This window comes from Malania oleifera, chromosome 7, assembly GCF_029873635.1.
Source record: "Malania oleifera isolate guangnan ecotype guangnan chromosome 7, ASM2987363v1, whole genome shotgun sequence".
Lineage (NCBI taxonomy): Eukaryota > Viridiplantae > Streptophyta > Magnoliopsida > Santalales > Ximeniaceae > Malania > Malania oleifera.
Window position 1 is genome coordinate 62,417,425 of NC_080423.1, and position 20,542 is coordinate 62,437,966.

At 36.0% G+C, this 20,542-nt stretch overlaps 1 protein-coding gene across 1 annotated transcript in view; it reads right to left on the reverse strand.

Annotated features, from left to right (window-relative positions):
• Positions 1 to 20,225, reverse strand: part of LOC131160047 (30-kDa cleavage and polyadenylation specificity factor 30) — a 65,654-nt gene extending 45,429 nt beyond the window's left edge. Inside the window, exons 1-4 of the mRNA XM_058115350.1 lie at positions 19,626 to 20,225; positions 17,656 to 18,039; positions 6,165 to 6,327; positions 5,899 to 6,009 (exon numbers count right to left, since the gene is read on the reverse strand). Of these exons, the coding sequence (XP_057971333.1) occupies positions 5,899 to 6,009; positions 6,165 to 6,327; positions 17,656 to 18,039; positions 19,626 to 20,005 (1,038 nt within the window). The 5' untranslated portion in view covers positions 20,006 to 20,225. The remainder of the gene's footprint in view (positions 1 to 5,898; positions 6,010 to 6,164; positions 6,328 to 17,655; positions 18,040 to 19,625) is intronic.
• Between the last annotated feature and the right edge of the window lie 317 nt (positions 20,226 to 20,542).

Consider the following 20,542-nt stretch of genomic DNA (forward strand, 5'->3'; position numbering starts at 1 on the left):
GATGGGATTCTAAAATCTAATCTCCATTGGGTTAAGGAATCACATTCATTCTACCTTCTTCCATTCTATGTAGCAATTAACAAAGCTGGGGGTCAAAACAGCACAATACTAAATGAGGTTTCCAAAAAAATCTAAAATTGAAGCATGAAACCAGAAGAAAGGGAAGATGAAGAAGAATGGGTGCAAAACTTAGTGACCCATTCTGAATTGGGATATTGGCAATTCTCTCTTGCCAGATTTTCAGTGTCAATAGAATGATGCGTGAACATCCAAAGGGAGGTATATCTTTCACTTGCCTCATCTTATTTGCCTCGCTTTACTCACCAAAAATGTATGAATTTATGCTCACACGTACAAAACATATATGTAACAAAAGCTTCACAGGCTAAGAAAGATACAACACATGTGGAAGCCCTTTAGTTTTACTTTTAAAAGGTTTTCTGAGGAGAAACTTAAATTTACATGTTCAAATGTGTGGAAGCACACAAGCCCAATGCAGCAAGGGTGAAAGCCAAACATCCATTATTTCACATCCATGAGACCTACCAAATGAGGGGGTGTATATACTCCCTAAAGTATTTCAATGGGTGGTGAAATGGGTTTCAATTTCTCAAGTTGCCTTACAGCATCAAACAATAGTAATGTATAGTCATGCTAAAGGCAAGTTTGTGGAATCAGTTAAAACCCAGTAGATTCACAGTAATACAGGCCCTGCACCAATCCCTCAGATTGACGTAACTAACGAAATTGGCTTTGGGAGCCACGTGGGAGTGAGCCTGCCCACAATATTGCATGACCCTATGTTATCTCCTTCTTGGGTCACAATTAATCCACTTCCCAAAAATAAAAATAGAATGTGAAGAGGAGGGCTTCCTAAGGAAAAATAATTGTTTAATTCATTGCTTGGCTGTTCGTACATATTTCTGAGGCCCCATCTTGTATGCAAATGCACAACCTTAACATCCCATAAGGAGCATCTTTCATAGAGAAGAACCCACTTTAGGTACATAAAATAAGAAAAAGATATTGCATGGATGCCTACGTTAGAGGCACCAATCAATGTTTGAAACACATGCACTATCTCACAACTACTAGCCCACTACTTGCTAATTAAGGGTCCTTAATAAATAATGCTAGCTTAGGCCCACCTGAATCAATTAGCAAAAATAAAATCTCAATCAGAGGCTTGCATTAAGGTCGTTGGGAACATACAACAACAACAAGCCTTAAGTCCCACTATGGGGGGTAGTTTATATGAATCATTTTCTGCTAATTCACGCAATCAAGTGCATTTTCTTCAACTAACTTAAAGAGTTATTAAATCCTTCCTCATTACCTCATTCCAAGTTATTTTAGGTCTACGCATTCCTCTTCTAGTACCATTTACAATGACTAGCTTGCTCCTCCTCACTAGTGCACTACTTGGCCTATGTTTCAAATGCCCAAACCATCCAAGCCGCCCCTCCTGTATCTTATCTTCAACCGGTGTTATGCATGACTTATTGCACAAATGTAAATTCCTTAACTTATCCTCCAATAGTGTACTACTCATCCACCTTAGTATGCCCATTTTGACCACTTTTACTTTTTGAATGTGTTGTTTCTTAGTTATGCAGCATTTTGATCCATAAAGCAAGGCTGGTATTATAGCCATCCTATAGAACTTCCCTTTTTATTTTAATGGTATTCTACCTTCGCACAACACACCCAATGCACTCTTCCATTTCACCCAACCTGCTTTAACTCAATGTACTACATCCTCTTCAATTTCTCCCTCCACTTGCATAATAGATCCAAGATATTGAAATCTATTTGTGTTGTTGATTTCTTGATTATCAAGTTTAGTCTTGTCTTCGATATTCCTCCTTACATGTTTGAAATTACATTACATATATTTTGTCTTATTTCTACTTATCCTAAGACTTCAATACTCTAAAACTGTTCTCCGAAGTTCCAACTTAGATTCTACGCCACTCATATTTTTCATCAATCAAAAATTATCATCTACCAATAGCATACACCATGGGATCTTGTTTCGGATATTCCTATTAAGTTCATCAATTACTAAAGCAAATAGATAGGGGCTCAAATTAGAACCTTAATGTACGCCTATTGTGATTGGAAATTTTTTAGACTCTCCTCTGCAGTCCTAACGCTAGTCATTACTGTATCAACATATCCTTAAAGACATAAGTATATTTGTTGCATATTCCCTTCTTTTCTAAAACCCACTATAGAAAAACATGCAATGTTAAATAATTGCAAGACCCAAAAGGCCTGTCATTTGAAAATAATGTCTGCGGACATCATACCCATAGCAACATTTTATGATGAAAAAATACAAATGCAAATATAAATTAAACTTGATTGATAAATGCACTTTAAGTAACATGATGATAATGTGAGAAGGTATTCTTTCTTTTACAACCTACATGCAATATTTTCCAAAGAATAGCCCAACGGGCAAAAGGAGAGCTCAAAAGGCACAAGACTTGCCCAAGCCTAAAAAGAGGTCCAAAGAAAGGAGTAAACTCTGCATCAATTTGGTCGGAGGAAAAAAAAAAAGACCACGTGACAAGGCTAAGCAAAATGGGCAGAAGCACAAAAGGCCAAATAGGCCCACTTGGCAGAATGGCCAAATACAGAGGGCCAAATAGGCCCATTGGGCAAAATGGCCTAAGTACAACCTTGGGAAGTAGTCTTGATAGTAGGCCACCTCGATTGAAAAACTAGAAGTCATAACCTAGGAAATACCCATGAAAGAGAAGACCACTTTTGTTAGAAGGCTTGAGGTGATAACCTTAGCAAATGACCTTGAAGAGCAAGTCACCGCCATTGTTAAGACGGGAGGCAACCTTGAGAAATACCCATGAAAGAGAAGTTCATCCGTGTTAGAAGCCCCAAGTTGCTAACCTTGTAATGCCTTTGATGAGTAAGTCACCACCATTGCTAAGACAAAAGGGGGCATCCGAAGTCCACCTTGAATGATCCCTCAAAGTCCAAAAAGTACTATGAAGAAAAAAATGCAACCTTCTTCCATGAGTTAAGCTATGGAAAAAAACACTTCCAAACCTGAAAGTGCTTTCAAGGCTCAAGAATGGGGGCTTGTGATGGGGGCAAAAATATACCCCTAGCGTCGCAAAGGGTCAAATGCTACTCAATAGGAAATCGGTTGTCTAAGAATTAAGAAGGTCTGTGTTTAATCCCGAAAGGAATTATGAAGGGTACTCAATCCTGATTCTGGCTTGAACATTGAAGAAGGCCCCAATAGCCCTTGAGAGTCTCCCAAGATCCTTCTTTTTATTTGGTTGCAAGTGATCACCAACAGTTTGGGAACTCATCATTGGGGTTGAATTTTTGGCATCAACAGTTCTAGTCACTATATACTGTTTAGCCCTGGCCCCTCTCCATAACCACAATCGCAATCCACAAATACCATTCCTGCAGTCAATCTACTTCCAACCACCAACAAAGCTTGCAAAACGTGATTTACTAAAGAAGACAATGAAATTGGCTTAATAGTAATGGCTTTGTTCTCATTTAATTTTCTGACCCAAACATTCCCAGGCCATATGCCATTTAATTTTATTAGGCCCTGATTTTTTCACTGGGTAAGCAGGCCAAGCAATCCATCATTTAGGCTCAGTTGAAGAACCTACATGCCTAATAGATTTTTTACTCCTTACTATCAAATATATATATATATATATATATATATATATATAGAGAGAGAGAGAGAGAGAGAGAATTTTGAATCCCAGTTCCAGCAATTATCATGGGAAAACCTCCATTGTTCATCAGAGCCAGCACCTTTCTTCAGCAAATCAGCATATTTGAGTGATTATGAATATGTTGATCAAAACCAGCACCATTCTTTTCTTTTTCTCCACGAATTTCTTTACTCAGTTCAGATAAGAATCACCAAGAAATAGTAAAGAGTCAACTAATTAGAATCTTTACCCTTATTCTTTTCCTTGTGCTGTAGAGCTGCTGTTATAAGCAACAAGAGTGCTAATATTAGCAATGTCTGATTAACGCTGTATGTACAGAAGCATAGGGCTTTAAACTATGTCAGATAATATGATACCACAAGCTCTCTCAAAAGATTATGACATGAGAACAGTTGTACAAGCCATAATGACAGACATGTTTCTTTAAGGAGAATGATGCAAAGTCTACCCTTGCAACTTATTTTATATTGCATTTGAGGTTTTAAATCCATTTAATAGATCACAATCCCATTCCTTCAAGATGTATTTGGTTATCACTGGGATCTAGCTTTTGCCAATTCTTTCATTCTGGAGCTCTACTTGTTCAAAGGAACATACTGGATTCGTTGTTATATTGTAAAGAATATCTCCATTAAAATAGTGTTCTATTTGATTCTTGATTGTGAGTTCTTTTTCTTTCATTAACAATGGTCAGAGTAAGCATTGGCAATGTCCACAAAAGCTAAAATAAGTGTCCTCTCTCAGGAAAAAATAGAGGGGGAAGTGTGTGTGCAGCTTTGCAGACTCTAAATGTGATACCTCACTTCCCCGTCCCATGTCGGTTGTGAAGGAAGACCTTGTGGTATATAAGTTTGGGAAAACCTACTATCAAACAAGCTAGCTCAAGCATTATTGGCTATCAGAGTTAATTAGAATTCTAATTGCCATTATACTCGTGGGGAATCAGACACATGATAGGGATGTGCAAGTGTAACCCTCGCAGGAGTTGGATAATGGAGCACGGACGACATGTGCCCTACTCTGGCGAGACCAGGGCTGACACGATGCAGCAAATTTGAGTAGGAAAGACTGATACAGCAGTTCCCACTCAACAGCAGTTGAGTAAAATTAGCATGTCTATGTTTTGGTAAGCCTACTACATAACTTGAACACTGGGACAATTGGCCAGTGCAGACATTCTTGCACTAGTGAGCTTGGCCAATGGCATAACACTTGAACCCCCTCCATCCACTTTTCACTATTTAGATTAGGTAGAAATAGAATTCTCTTCACCCACCTCCAACCCGCGAATAATGAAAACCCACATCCATGCCATCTTGCAATTTAAAAAAAAAAAAATGCTTATTTATTTCCAATAAAAATCTTCATATTCAAAATACCATATGCTGTCCAAAATGTCAATTGCTATTCTTAATAGAATCAATATTGCTTCTCACTATCAATTAAGGTTAATCAAAGATCTAACCACTTTCCCAGTTCAAACAATCCAACTTCCAAAAAACACTTCATCTCTCAACTTATAAAACATATCAAATTATAAAAATAAAATACCCAGACCAGCAAACCAGATTCTGAAATACAAGGGTAAAAAGTCATAAAAACAAATCATGCAAAATAAAATTGCACAACTCAACTATGTTTCACACACTTTTTTGGGCCAAAACTTACACAAGATTACACATATATTGACAATGCAAAATAAGTCCCACAAGAAAAAGTGCAGCTCATTGCACAAAGGCCCTGCTCATAACAGGATCTAAAAGGTGGATGTTAGGCAGCCTTAACTCCATTTTAGAGTGTCTGATTCTGTATATTCAGATCCATAACAGTAAACTATGTTAGGGAGCATTTGTCATGGGCCAAACACCACACAAGCAAAAAGAAGGGGCCAAAAGACTCACCAACATCCATATCAATCATTTCTAATATAATCTTGTAGTAAATATTTGATCATTTTTTTCCATCACTCATTGATTACTAAGACTCAGACAAGAACATGCAATGAAATTTGTTCAACGGAAACAGAAAATATCAAACTTCTTACTAAACAATAGAATTACCACCAGTTGCTGTGCAATAAAGTTTGAAGAACAATACGCAAATCATATCAGATCTTGTAAAAGATGTTTCCCAAAAGTATACGGGCATTAATAGTTACAGAATATACCTTCAACCATTTGACTGAGAAATTCCGCCCATAATGTGCAGTTCCATGTGCATATTTCCAATTTCCTCCACCAACAAACCCACCAATTTTTGATGTCATCTTTGCACAGCCCTAAATTCCACAGACAAGTTTGCATTTAGCACCAAAGCCAGAGCAAAATTTCGCCTTTCTTAATTAAAATTAAAATCCTGGTTAGCTGGTAAAACCTGATGATTAACTAGAGCGCAAGTTAAACAACATAAACAAGAGATCAACTCTCAACCTACCTGAAAATGTCGAGTACGGTTAACTGAAAAGATCAATATCACATTTTCAGCAGAATCAAAAGCTTCATTTAGTTTAGCTTCATTGCTCCTTTGAGTTGCCCATACCCCTTGTTGTACAGATAATTCCAAATTTTCGCGGTTGCAACTTTTAACAATAAAATATCTAAATATAAATTAGTTAAAAAAAAATTAGATATATATTTGTTGACAACCTAGCTTACACAAATAAAAGGCTATTAAAATGGGCAGAAGATGGATTATTAGAAAAAGACAATGCAGATCTTTTAAATGGAAACACTGATCAGCAGCATCAGTCAGCTACACACACAAATTTTGTTTAGAAGTCAATTATCAACCAAAAAGCTCAAAAACCATCAATGACGATCCCCATAACAACTTGATCTTGCATTCTGTCTCTGAGACAGTAAGCTGTAACATACCCAACATTTCCTCAAATTCAGTATTGGATAGTCACATAGTTATGTTTCTGGCAAGTAGACTGAGCTAAGAGAAAGGAATACAGTAACCATTCAAGGCATAAAATTTCCAAAACTTAGCAAGTTGATAGTCCGTAGTCTTATCAGCTAATGTCAAATAATAGTCACATTGGAAAAGAAGAACCTCAGTTAAGTAACAAAAGATTTGGCAGAGGCTTCATGTTAGGATAACATTTATTTTAGATAGCAAAAGAAATATAATTGAAAAAGAAACTAAGGTATACAAGGTAAAGAAGGATAAAAGCTCCTCAACCGCTCCCACCCAAGAAAAAAAAATAAAAGAATAAAAGAAATTGACCTCCTCTAAGGTCTGGCAAAAAGACACATACCTACCCTATGGGTCTCCCCTGAGATTTGGAAAAGACTCAGACCTTCAAGTTTCAAAAATTTCAGTGACTTCCACTAGGATTTGCCAAAAAGACGCAAACGTCCCCTGATATTTGGAAAAAGACAAGCCTAGGGAAGGATATAAGTGTCCCAAAAAACAAATGTCAAGGAGTTCTTGGATTTTCAAAAAGGAGGTCCATGTCATTTTGCCAAACCTCAGTGGAGGTCCATGGTGGATTTTGAAACCTCAAAGGAGGTCCATGTCTTTTTGCCAAGCCTCAGTGACCCAAAAACAAAACGAAAGACAATGTGACGAGCAATTACCAAAAACTTAAAGAGAATTTACTCTAAAAAAAATATCTTCGAACCCCTCTCCTCATAATTAATGGAAGTACGAAACTTCCAATTCTCCCATGCCTGCCTTCTTTTTTTACCCTTACCATCGACTAACTTTCTTACCTTCAGAAGCAATCTGACTTGACATTATTAGAGCGTTCTTCTGGTAAATGGGAGTGGGCAAAAGGCCATCTCCAATGCAACCATTCTCTTGCTCTCTCACATCCTGTCGACTATTTATTCCAAGAGTATTCCCCTCAGTGTTCCTTGCCAACACCATCATCAAAAACAGTACTTCCCTATCAAATCAATTTGTGGACTCTCTGATACATGAAACATCTCCACGAAGCTGATCAGACCCATATTGATCTCTCAACTCATCCAACGATAATCTATCTTTACAACTGAAATCAGAGTCAAAAATCACTCTCCAATCCTGTCTAACTCCCTCAATTTTCACTTCTCTCTCCCATCCCAAGCTCATCAGTATTTGTACGAGACTTTGCTTCTATTAAAGAAAAATTACTTTCACTTATCCATCCATCTTGGGCTCAGAACTATGACCTTTCTGGAAACTACTTCTGACCTGTTGAAGTATCTTCTGTATATAGTGAGCATAAGCCATTAACATGAATATATTTTGTGTCACTTAAAAAAAAAAAAAAAAACAATAAATGAATTAAAAAAAAAGAAAGACCTGAGCTGAACAAGATCGACTGAGAGCATTTTTTTATAATAAAACAAGAGATTTCATTGATAAGAGGAGAATTTACAAAAAGGAGAAACATATTTCTCCCATCAAAATTCTGGAATAATCCAGAAAACAAAAAATAAAAACAAAAAACAAAAAAAAAAACTGGGAAAAATATATCAAAAGATTCCTCCATTTTCGCTGAAACTCCGAAAAACTAACTCCCTTAAAGCAACCAAAACCAACACATCATAAAGAGATCAGGTAATGAACCTTCTCCCATACCAGCTGCCAATTTAACTTTATCCCTGAAAAAATATGTGCACTACACTCTAACTGTAATCCCCACAACACTGCAAAAATACCGCATTTCCGAAGTGCAACCCTCTCCTTTCTACCAACCCCCTCTAAAAAAAATAGACAACAATTTCTCCACCGAACCATAAGATTCAGTACCAATTTCCAAAATTAATCCCAAATGACATGCATATATTGATATACAAACAACAAGAAAAATAGTAAAATAAATTTATATTTTGACAATAGAAAAATCATATTACATGTGTATGCTTTCCCAAAACAATAAGGAAGTGAGTCAAGAAAATTTAATAAAAAACTAATTATATATTGTTTAAGGGAAGGAATCAAGAAAAACTAATAGAAAACTGAACTTTTGGTGTTTATCAGCAATTTATAAAAAATTTAAAAAAAAAAAAAACACATATTTAATGCATATTTTTCTCTAATTAAAAAGAAAAAAATTACTTAAAATATTTATAATAATTGAACAAACTACTAAAAACCTCAATTTTTTAATCGTTTTCAAGCAACATGAGTACCACCTTCTGTGTTCTGCCCCTTTGTCTCAATTGCAGAACACTATACTCCTCCAAGAGTGAAGAATGGTTTTGTCAAGGCAATATAAGACCTATAATAAAGTTCAATTTTCTCCTATTTTTTAGCACAGACCTAACATAGACAAGGAATGAAGTTAATTGCATAAACTGTAAAAATAAAAGCAATAAAAAAATTGTGTGAATCAATTGGGGTTTAAACCAATTGGGTCCGTCAAGCTATGAAAGGTCTAGAAATCAGGTGAATCAACAGTTCAGATCAATTTGTTAGATTCATGGGGTGAATCGATAGATTCGGCAATGATTCGGTTGCTTTTTTATTTGCTAATAAGAATTGAATTGATTTTGTGCAGAATAGGTGTGAATCATATGAATTGACTCATGAATCGCAAATCGTATGATTCTAACAACTCTGTGTGATTCATCAATATGGATGGCCCATTTTTTATGCAATGTTTTCAATACAAATTTGTGTTGGCATAGTAGGGCTCTTGTTAATGATTTTGATGTAATCTTTGATTTGTGTGACACCCTTCATGGTGCTTGATTCAGTGTACCATGGGCTGGCATCCCCTTGATGCCTCTTTAATATAGTTTCCTTTACTAATCAATATAAAACATATAAAAAAAAAAATCAGAGGCACAGGGAAATTTGTAAAGGTACAGACTAGGTGAACCAAAAATCTATAGGCCAAGAACATCAATGACCCATGACACTAGCCACATTAGAAAGGGGAGGGCAGCTCAAAATAAAAGCAAAAACAAATAATTGTCTCGTAAAAGAAGTTACAAAAGGAAATCTGTGTTACTAAAAAATCTGATCCCTTATTGTTACCGAAGGGCTGTTATTTCTTGCAATTTTCATTTCTTCAGGAATCTTAGCAATGAGGAGCCTATTCTGTTGCTCAACTACCAGATTCTTTCAGCTTTCATCTAGGGAGATTCAAAGGTTATGGACTTTGGGCGGTTCTGGCATTCATTATTGCAAATCATTTTATTCTCATTTGACAATCATTCATACTTCTCTTCCTTCATCAAAATTCATTAGAAAAGCTCAAGCTTCACTTAAGTCAAGGCCTTTGTTTGGTCTGGTGACTCTATTTACCAGTCCAACAACAAAGGCATCCAGTCAAAGCGTAGATAACCAACCCTTCCACTCAATAAAATTGTATAACAGCAGAAACAAAATAGCCGTTCCATTTGAGTTCCTCTAACTGTAAGAATGACTTTTTAGATCCCCCCCTACTGTGAAACTAATAGAGTTTCGAAAGCCCCATAAAGAACCACACATGTCCTCATCAGTTTGCCAGAAAAAATTATTAACTCCAATGTCTTCCCAGAACAGAGTTTCTCCATACACTATTATATCTTCCCTTCAAAGTGCAAAAGCTACTTCAACTAGCCAAAATGTATCACTCACTGTTCCAAACAAGAACTTAATCAATTTTCATGTCCATAGAACTTACGCTGTGTAATAGACCATTAATTTCGTAGCCCTCACCATCATCCCTTTATCAATATACCAAAGAGCCTCTTGGACCCTTATTTCACTTTTCTTTGAGGTCATTAGGTTTTTTGCAGAAAATGAAGCCGAGGTAATTTTGTTTTTCTAACATTTAATTAATAAAGCCGTCTTCCCTTCCACAACCCCTTGGTGCAATTAGTGAGTTCTTATGATCAATTTTCATCTTCATTGAACTTGCGCTGTGTTATAGAAGACCAATTTCATAACGCACACCTTCATCTCTTTATTAATGTACCAAGAGCCTTTTGGACACACTTATTTCACATTTCATTGAGGTCTTTAGATTCTTTGCAAATGCATCGCTAAATTCTCCACTCATCTATACAAAGCCAATATCCACCAGCAAGTAGTAGTTCAAAAACAGCGCCCAATTCCTTTCCATACAAAAAAATAGCACATGCATACTCTGCACAACAAGCTAACTTTCATTAATCAATGTTTTAGATAGAATGGCCAATCTCAAAAGAAATCAATATAAAAAACAAAATGATTCTTAAGGATTTTTCATATGCAAATTAAAGTAAAAGTTGCCGAGATGAGGATGCTTAGATGGATGAGTGGTATAACATTGAAAGATAAATTAAGGAATGAACATATTTGTGGTAAGTTAGGTGTAGCTCCTATAGAAGATAAGATAAAGGAGGGACGACTCAGATGGTATGGAAACTTGCAACGTAGGCCTTATAGTGCACCTGTGAGGAAGAGTGACATAGTTACTGTGGGGGGCAGTAGAAGGAGTAGGGGTAGACCAAAAATAACTTGGGAGGAGATAGTGAGTAAGGATTTAATATCCTTGAATCTATCAAAAGAAATGGTCCATGATCGCATAAATTGGCGGAAAAGGATTCATATAGCCGACCCCACTTAGTGGGAATAAGCCTTGGCTTTGTTGTTGTTGTTGTTGTTGTAAATTAAATAAATTTCTAGGGATCAGTAATAACTGAGGTAAATCAAGCAAAGATCGATGAATCGCCTTAACTGCTTCAACTTCATGACATATGATCAGTTGTGTGGAATCGTGCAAGGTCAGATCTTGATTCTCCATTTGTAAGAAATGTTAATCATTGTGTGGTTCTTAAACAAGATAAGCACTCATTCCAGATTTATCTTTATATTTTGTGCAACAATATAAAAGGCCACATAAAATGTGTATAAAATTGCTATCAACCAACAAAAAAAAACACATGCATATATAAGAACTGCTCAAAATGTACACTCACCGAAGTCTAAAAACAAAAAGGTACCGCTTGGCTCTAACACAACAAGGTCCCTCTAATTTCCATAAATGCATTTTCATAATAACTCTGCTCTACCTGGGCTTTAAAAAGATAGTAACTCACAATAATTTTTTTTAAAAAAAATACACAGATACCCATAAACACTTTATTCCTGGAGTGTTCTTCATATTGCAATATTCAATTTTAATGAAAATAGATAGTACCAACAACATGAAGAAGAAACTATCTAAAGCATTAACCAGATTCTAATGATTGATTGACAACTTTTAAATACTTATCATACATAAGAAGGCAATAATTGAATCTCTATGCCAAAAATAAAAACAAAATGACAAGTAGGCCAAAAATTATAAGTATACCACCATACATAAACTACTTTAAATGCAAATAGAGAAAGAAAGAAAGAAAGAAAGAATTATGCTGAATCTCAAGATTCTCAACAGACTTTTGTATTCAGCATAATTTACATAAATTACATTCACGGCTGAGGCCATGGAGTTTCAAATGTATACTTACCTCATCTCCAACAAACCTTGAATAAAAATTCAATACCATATCATGGAGAACGATTCAAATAGGGACAAAAAGAAATAAGCTAAAACCAAAAAAATAGAATACTTGTCCCTCCCCCTCCCCCCCCCCCCCCCACAACAATCAAATAAAATAAAATAAAAACACAAAAAAAAAAAAAAAAATCCTGCCCCCACCCCACGCCCCAAATCATGTTTGGAAAAACAAAAAGGGGAAAAGAAAAAGAAAAGGAAAAAAGAAAAGAACAAAAAAGGAAGAAATTGACTCAAACATGTAGAATTTCATTTATTATAAAAAAAAAAAAGTAAATGTTTCTATTTGAAAATACCTGATATCGTAGGACCTGCCAGATGATCTCTTCAGAGACACTACTACGTTTTCAACAAAGATCATGACATTTGGAAATCTTCAGATTTCCCTTAAAACATTTCCATTAGACATGAAATGCAAGCAAAAGACAAGGCACACTGGTTAACCCCAGAAGCTTAAGGGTGTTGCAACCTCTCATAATTTGGTTAGAGGAAAGAGTGGCTTTTTTTGCATCACTATGGTGCTTAGCAAATGGCTCACTTAGGAATGTTTCTCTAGAAGACATGCAGCATGATTGGATTGCCCTTGCTTCATTAGAGCTATATTGCAGTAATTTTTCTTTCTTTTGTTCATATTCATGTTGGAGGATACCTTATTCTCCATGTATCTTTTCTTTCTCTTGTTGTATTTCTTAGCTTCTTTCTTTAATACAAATAAAATAATTAAATAAATAAAAAAGAACAAACCATTGAAATAATTATCTGGACTTGGGAGAAACTCAAATGGCTTCAATTTCATATGAAAATCCCAACCAAAATATGTTTGTGTTTGTGTAATGCTAACATACAACATCTAATGAGTAGATTAGGATCATACTCACTTTCATAATACCAAGTATGTCCTTGATTTAATATATAAAATTGTACTCAATGTCTCAACCTTAAAGAAAATAAAAGGTCATTCTCGACATTATAAATATGGGTACAATGCTAAACTACTAATGAAGGGTTGTAAGTTAGCGTCCCCCCCCCCCCCGGCGGTTAGGAATGCCAACATACAAGACGCAACACCTTTCAAGTACTGAGTAGCTTAGCATGTGCCAATTTTTATTAAAGAATACCCCTACTTTATTGAACACAATTGTACTCCATTTTTTGGTAGGGTGAAAACGGGTATACTGCTAAGCTACTCTTTTTTTTTCCTTTGTACTTTCTTCTCCTTTTTTTTTCACTCATTTATTTTAATTTTATGAAGATTCTTGTCCTTCTTTCATTGTAACTATTTACTGTCATTCTCAATACATCTACTATAATCTAAAAAAAAAATTACATATAATACACACACACAACAATGTGAGAAGGTTAGCATGTAGCAAGTTTTATTATCAGGATAGTATACCCATAGTGTCCTCAAACTTAAAGAAAAGCTGGGTCATTTTTTGCCAAGAACAAGCCAGTGTAATTCAAACCTACTCATACGTTGTTTTGCAGACACACAAAGAAAACTGAGTAGGTTCAAAGAAAAATCAGGGTCATCCTTGATATGGTAAAAATGGATATAATGCTAACCTACTCCCTTTTCTTTTGTTTTTGTTGTGCTTTGGTTTTTTTTTCCTTCCTCTCTTCTATTTTTTTTTTTTTTTAAGATTCCTTGTCCTCCTTCCATTGTAATTTTTCATTCACTTTCTCAATACGTTTTTTTATTATACATAGAATGCACCCATTTCTGGCTTGATTATCTTTGAGGAAGCCAAAAGAAGAACATTCCCGAGGTACCATCCCTTAAAATAACAAGATAACGCACCAAGTCACCAATAAATGTAAGATATAGCAAAAAATTCATAAAAATAGCGAATGGCTGATGTAACCCTTTTAATGTTAGAAAAGAGAAGTTGAAATAAAATTAAGGTTCCAAAGGATGTCATAAAAACCCCAAATATGTAAAATATTTTTTAAAAAATAATGAAAATTGATATTTTTGCAAAATGAACAACTTAAGTTTTGAATGCAAGGCAAGAACTATAAAATAATGCACCTTTATGATGTTTTTGGGAGTTTGGATTTTAGATCTAGGGTTTGAATTTATTGGCACAAAATCAATACAAAATTGTATTGAGTTTAGTCCAAATTCACACAAATCAATATCCAAGGAAGGAAATCCATGCTCCCAAATAAAGCCTTAACTTAAAAATAATTATTAAAGGCATGACATTGCCTCCTCCATGCCTCACACTTTGCAGAGCAAGCTTGACTCTCTAAAATAGAATCTGGAAACATTTCCAAAGAACATAATATAATAACACACAAGCATTGAGGGAATAGCTATTAAAATGATTAGAAAAAGCATAATTTTAAGAACTTCAAAGAAAAACATATTGCAGCCAAATTTGCAATGCGTATGCCAAATTTTATAGGGATCAAGATGGAAACTTGTGTTTTATCATAGCAAGGAAAGAAAAATATATGGGATTTGTGCAGAAAAAGTGATTTAGACCGAAGAAACTCCTATTTAAAAGTAAAGCATCAATACCCTTTTTCTATAAACAAAGAAATATAGTAAGAGAAAAAAAATAAATCTAAAAAATAATAATATTCAAGGGGAAAAAACATAAAATAAAATAAAATAAAAATCAATAAATAACAGAAACAACAAAAACCAATTAACACGTCACTCAAAGAAACTAATCTCTCTTCACGTCACTCAAAGAAACTCTCCCAAAAAGGTCATTCATAAAACACCAAAGCAAAGCAAGGAAAACCACTCTATAACTAGAAGTCACAAAGCCCTTAAATTTTAGCTTCAATACAAGCTAAGTAGCACTTTTTCCTTCCTTTTATTTTGAGATTAAAAAGGAAATATATTAAGGGAGAAGAATAAGAAATTACAAGATATACAAATAGAACAACAAGAAGATGGGCTCACTATCCTCCTTTCTTTGTTAGACCAACATATTCCTTCCATTAGCCATGAGAGAGGATGAAAGGGTGTGGGAGGGTGACTCATCAGGTTTGTTCACTTCTAAATCCTTTCTTTCACACTTTTCGAAATCCCCATCCCCAAACATTTTCCCTTGGAACCACATTTCCTTGGAGGGGTAAGGTGTCTAGGAAGATACGGACCCTTGTCTGGACCGTGAACTGGAAAGGATAAACGCACGTGATCTACTTCAGAGAAGAAAGCCCTATACGGCTCTCAGTCCTAACACGTGCATCATGCATTGAAAGTGCAAAGAAACAAACACTCATATCTTCATGCATTGCAAGGTGGCATCACAAATTTGGAACGCCCTCCTTTTTTTTGATGGTGAAGAGTGGGTGGAACTGGTAAAGGTGGGAGGAATGCTAGAAATGATAGAGGCGTAGAGCTCTTTGGTGTGCAGCAGTTTTTGCCATTCTTCAGGACTCATGGATTGAGAGGAATGCTAGATTTTTAAAGGTCGCTCAACCTGCTCACAGCTACTATGGGATTCAGTGATATCCCTCACTTTCTTTTGGGTGCACTCTCTTGGTCTCTTTTGGGTATTATCACTGTCTAACCACATAAGAGATAAGAAGGCAGCACTTTGTAATTAATACACATCTTGTCATTATCTCTTTGGTGAGTTTTTTTTCCTCTGCTCTCTGGATCTCTAGGAGGACTCCTGTCCTCCAAGTCATGTACAATGATCAAAATCATTGTCCTTCTCAGAATCATCACCTCACTTCTTTTTTTTCCATCACACCATCTCCCTTACTACCCTTCTTTTTTGAACCCTCCTTTGAGTCAATCGAAGCTTCCTCAATACAATAACTACCATCCACATTCCTTTCTAAGAATTTACTCACACACCAAGTATAAACCTTGGGAGGCTCAACATTAACGTCGTCCTTACCAGCAACCAGCCAACCAGAGACTTATCGTCACAATTATCTCTCACATAAGCATTCCATAATCTCAGCTTGCACCCATATTCAAACCCTTAGCACCTCACGCAGACAGCTAGCTAGAAAAATTCTGCCGTTGTATTCTGACATTCACAGGCCACCAATGATGGATTTCTGAATAACCCCACAGCTTGAACCCCTCCACTGGAACCATTTGACAGATCCTTAAGAGTTCCATCTATGCATTTCCCTTTTGACCATTTTTTATTTTGTTTTGGGGCTTTTTGTAAGAAATATACAAGTGCAGGGCCCGAAAAAAAGAGCAAAAACACTTCATCATGTTTTATGTAGCACTGATACTTCTATAAGGATGCCATGGCCATGACAAGTCCGTATCAGACACTGACACTCATCTGACATGCATCTAGGACTTTGTAAATGCATCATTTTGAAAAATAATTTTTATATGGAGCACAATTTCAATAAGAAAAGAAAGATTTTACTAAGAGAAGAAAGAATATACAAAACAGATTATCATAAGTCCTCCCAAAGGGAAGAAAAACACATAAGAATACAATGAAGCAAGACATTACCCAGAAAACAAGTCAATACAACAGAGATCTCTAATCACTCTGAATATGAACCAAAGGAGCTCCAAGAAAAGCACTAACCATTGACACCCAAAGACAAGCATAGAGAACCACCCTATCCCAAAGCAAATGAAGAAAGTGGATCTTACACCAAATAGGACACTTTCTCAATACTTCTTAGTAGGACAATCTTCTAATATTTTGTGCAATGTGTTTTGCACATTTAAAAACACATTGTAATAAGGATTATACATCAACTGTTCACAAAAAGTCAGTTATATTGTAAGAACGATCAAAATATTTATTTTTTCATTTACAATAAACATCCTGGCATTTAGTATGGACAAATGATATGTTAGAAATTCCTATATTTTAAATAAGAAAAGGAAAGCGCACTTATATCAAACTTTTACATACATATTGTTGTTTAAATGTCAAAAACCAGATATTTGAACATATAATGTACTTAAATATATATATATATATATATTACTAATTATCTAGCTTCTGTCTGTTGTGTCACATTTTTATCTCATGTCCATGTCTGTGTCCATGCTTCAAAGACCATGTTGAATTATTTAAGCATTACTAAGTTCATGACTTAAGAGTAACAATACAATTATTCAATTTCTTGATTCTCTATAGAAACAAGTACACAAAACTAAAAAATAAAAATAAAAAAACAAAACGTACAACAGGAAAAGCATATTCAAAGATCGAATAGACATAACATATTACAATGAAATAAGCTGAAACTGCAATATCCACCCAGCTAGTTTTTAAAAGCTAATTAGAGCTGACAAATGCGGAAAAAAAAAATCTCATAATTATTTTCATTTTTTGCTTAAATAAAGGGCAAACATATCATAACAACATTCTGATATAAACCTCTCATCGCTATTTCCATCTTTTGTGAAAATAAAAGGTAACATCTCATATTAACATTCCAATAAATATGTAACAAATTATTTACATAACTGGACCAAAAATCTCAGGACTCTGAACACACCTAGATACCCCCGGGGGAAGAGGTGTTGCAGTTCTGTTTGCCGGATTTGGCTGACCATTTGAAAGATTTTGTAAATGGGACTGGCTGACCAGTTGTTGAGATTGTTGAACTTCTTGTTGCTGCACATTAGAGGGCTCTGTTGTTGAAGGTTTTACAATTGCACTTTGATTGGCAGCATTTGAACCTTGCTGAAACTGTGACTTCTCTGCTTGTTGAGAAAAACCAGTATTTCGGTTTTGGAAAAATCTGTTGTTGTTGCCATAAGTGAAAGAACTTAGATGCTGAATTTTCTGAAGAACTTCTTCAACAGGAGGTGGAGGTCCAGGCAGCTTTGCATGCCTATACCGGCAATCAGGACCATTTGGACAAAATCCCAACTTGTACCTTCAATCATAAATCACCATATCAGAAACTTAAACAATTGATGCTCTTATTCACAAGATCATGTTTTACCTCACACCAAATGAATGTACATGAATTTTTAAGAATTCCAAGATTTTTCAATAAGAAATTATAGATAAACATAGACATGTATACCCATGACAAGAAGCAATTAACAACAGCTCGCAGCTTAACCTAGTGATAAAACTCAAGTGAAGGAATCATTTTAAACAGCAGGGTTTTAAAACTTTCACATGTCCATTACAATACCAACCATGATGTTCTTTACAATTTTTTTTATGTAAAAGGAGAACGTTAATGAACAGAAGGAAGAACCCACTTAAAAAGAATCATAGTTGCCAACTATGATGGTCTATGCTCTTTCATAACAGAAACAGGGGTTCATTCCTTGCAACAAAAAAAAAAGAGAAAGGAGGCAATAGCCTCTGTCTAAACCATGCAAGTATATCTCTAAGACTAACCAAGATCTATATGAAAAAGCTTCCCCAAAAAACTCTTCCAAGCCTCAATATCCTCAATGTTGGAAATAACTCCAATAGCACAGATTCTAAACCAACAGTTCTCCAATAAGTGTGGCCATATTTACAATCATATCTTTCTTGTCTTTGATCAAGTTGAATGTTCCCTCATAATTTTATCACCACAATTCTCTTGCTAATACTATGGGGGATTCCTCCCACCCAAACAAGAACCTCTGCCGTGGGCAAAGAGATCCTTGAGTGATGGAGGCTCTGAAGGAGTCACTCCAAATGCCTCTCCAGCTCATGCCACTTGTATTAGGCACTACTGGTAGTTGCAGACTTGTGCCAGTAGGTGGAAGTGGAAATGAAGCTGGAGTCAAATTTACCAATTGCAATAAATAGAATAGAAAATGGACACATTTTATGCCACTTACTCTAGAAACTAGACATGTAACTACATGAGTGAACTTATAAATGACTAAAATCAAACATTCAAATAAAGTGGGGATCTTTAAACCACAAGAAAGGGATTAACAGAAATTACCATTGAATGGACAAAAAGTGGGGATCTTTAAACCACAAGAAAGGGATTAACAGAAATTACCATTGAATGGACAAATGATCTATTTACTTCTATAAGACACGGTTATCAACTAGTAATGTCAAAGATGAACTACTGGGTTGCAACTCCACAAAAATTCATTATGACAATTTTCAGATCAGCGGGAGATCTAAACTAGGATAGATGTAAATTACTATTTAATGGTCTTTACGAACTATTTATTTTGCCTTCGAAAACAAAAAATACTGTATCGAGTTCTGCTAATAAATCCTAAAGACAATGAAAGTACAAGCAAAATGCGAACTAATACAAGCAAAATGCGAACTAAGTAGCAGTCAAACTAAAAAAAATGTATATACATATATATATATAAGAAGTGACCAGTTAAAAAATTCTTAAATATTTTTCATGCTTCATTCATGAGCATATGATCTGCAAAAAGAAAACGAAAGAGGGAAGAGAAGAAGGAAAAACATCTTAAAATGCAAATCAAACTCAAATTATCAAACTTTAAAAAAAGGAGCAAATTCTAGCACTTTACATACATGTTGCACTCTTTTATATCTTCGTTGGTGTGCTTATACACGCAGTCTTGCTCGCGGCACTCCCCGTACTGCCGGAAGAACCGGCAGACGGGCATGCGGGACTTGTCGTACTGGTGGAGAAAGCCGCAAGCGTCGCCCTTCATGCAGAGGCTGCGAAGCCAGTGCCGGCAGACGGTCTGCCGGAAACTCCGCCGGCCGCCATGGTTTCCGACGGCAGGATCGGAGGCAGGAGCTCCGGGGACGGGGGCTCCTCCAGCGGACGCGGAGGCGGTGGCGGAGGAGTCGGACTGGATCAAGGGCATGGAGGCGGTGGGATTTGTGGGGCCGGCATCGAGTCCCCCCTCGAAGTCGAAGCTGAGAACTCCCTCCGAGTCCTCCATCGGCGAGCGGTACTGCGGTGTTCGATTTCGTCCAATCGACCGTGCCTAGTTAGGGTTTACGCGATGCATAGCAAGAAGAAGAAGAAGAGGAAGAGGAAAGGAAAGGAAAGGAAGAAGAAGAAGAAGAAGAAGAAGAAGAAGCAGCAGCTGTAGGCCCGGGCGACGAGCCTCTATTTGGCTGAAAGAAAAATGTATTTTGCGTGCCTCCCTGAATTAACTCAAGTAAAATGCTTCCAGAAAATTTATAAATAACAAAAAAAAAAAGGCGTTTTTAGAGAACGATTTGGAAGAATAAAATTGGAAAACAATTTACACCCTTTTTTTTTTTTTTATTAGATTAGAACTCCAGCAACCAACAAACCCTTCGGACCCTCTAGTACGGCACCAAACCTAAGGATCTACGTCCTCCCCTAGGTCTCGCTAATCAGGTAAAGTTCGGGCAACGGATACGACTTCCGTACATCAGTTGGAGTTCAGCCAACCCGACCTAACTCACAGAAAACTCTCACTATCCACGGTTTTCGCTGACTCACAAAA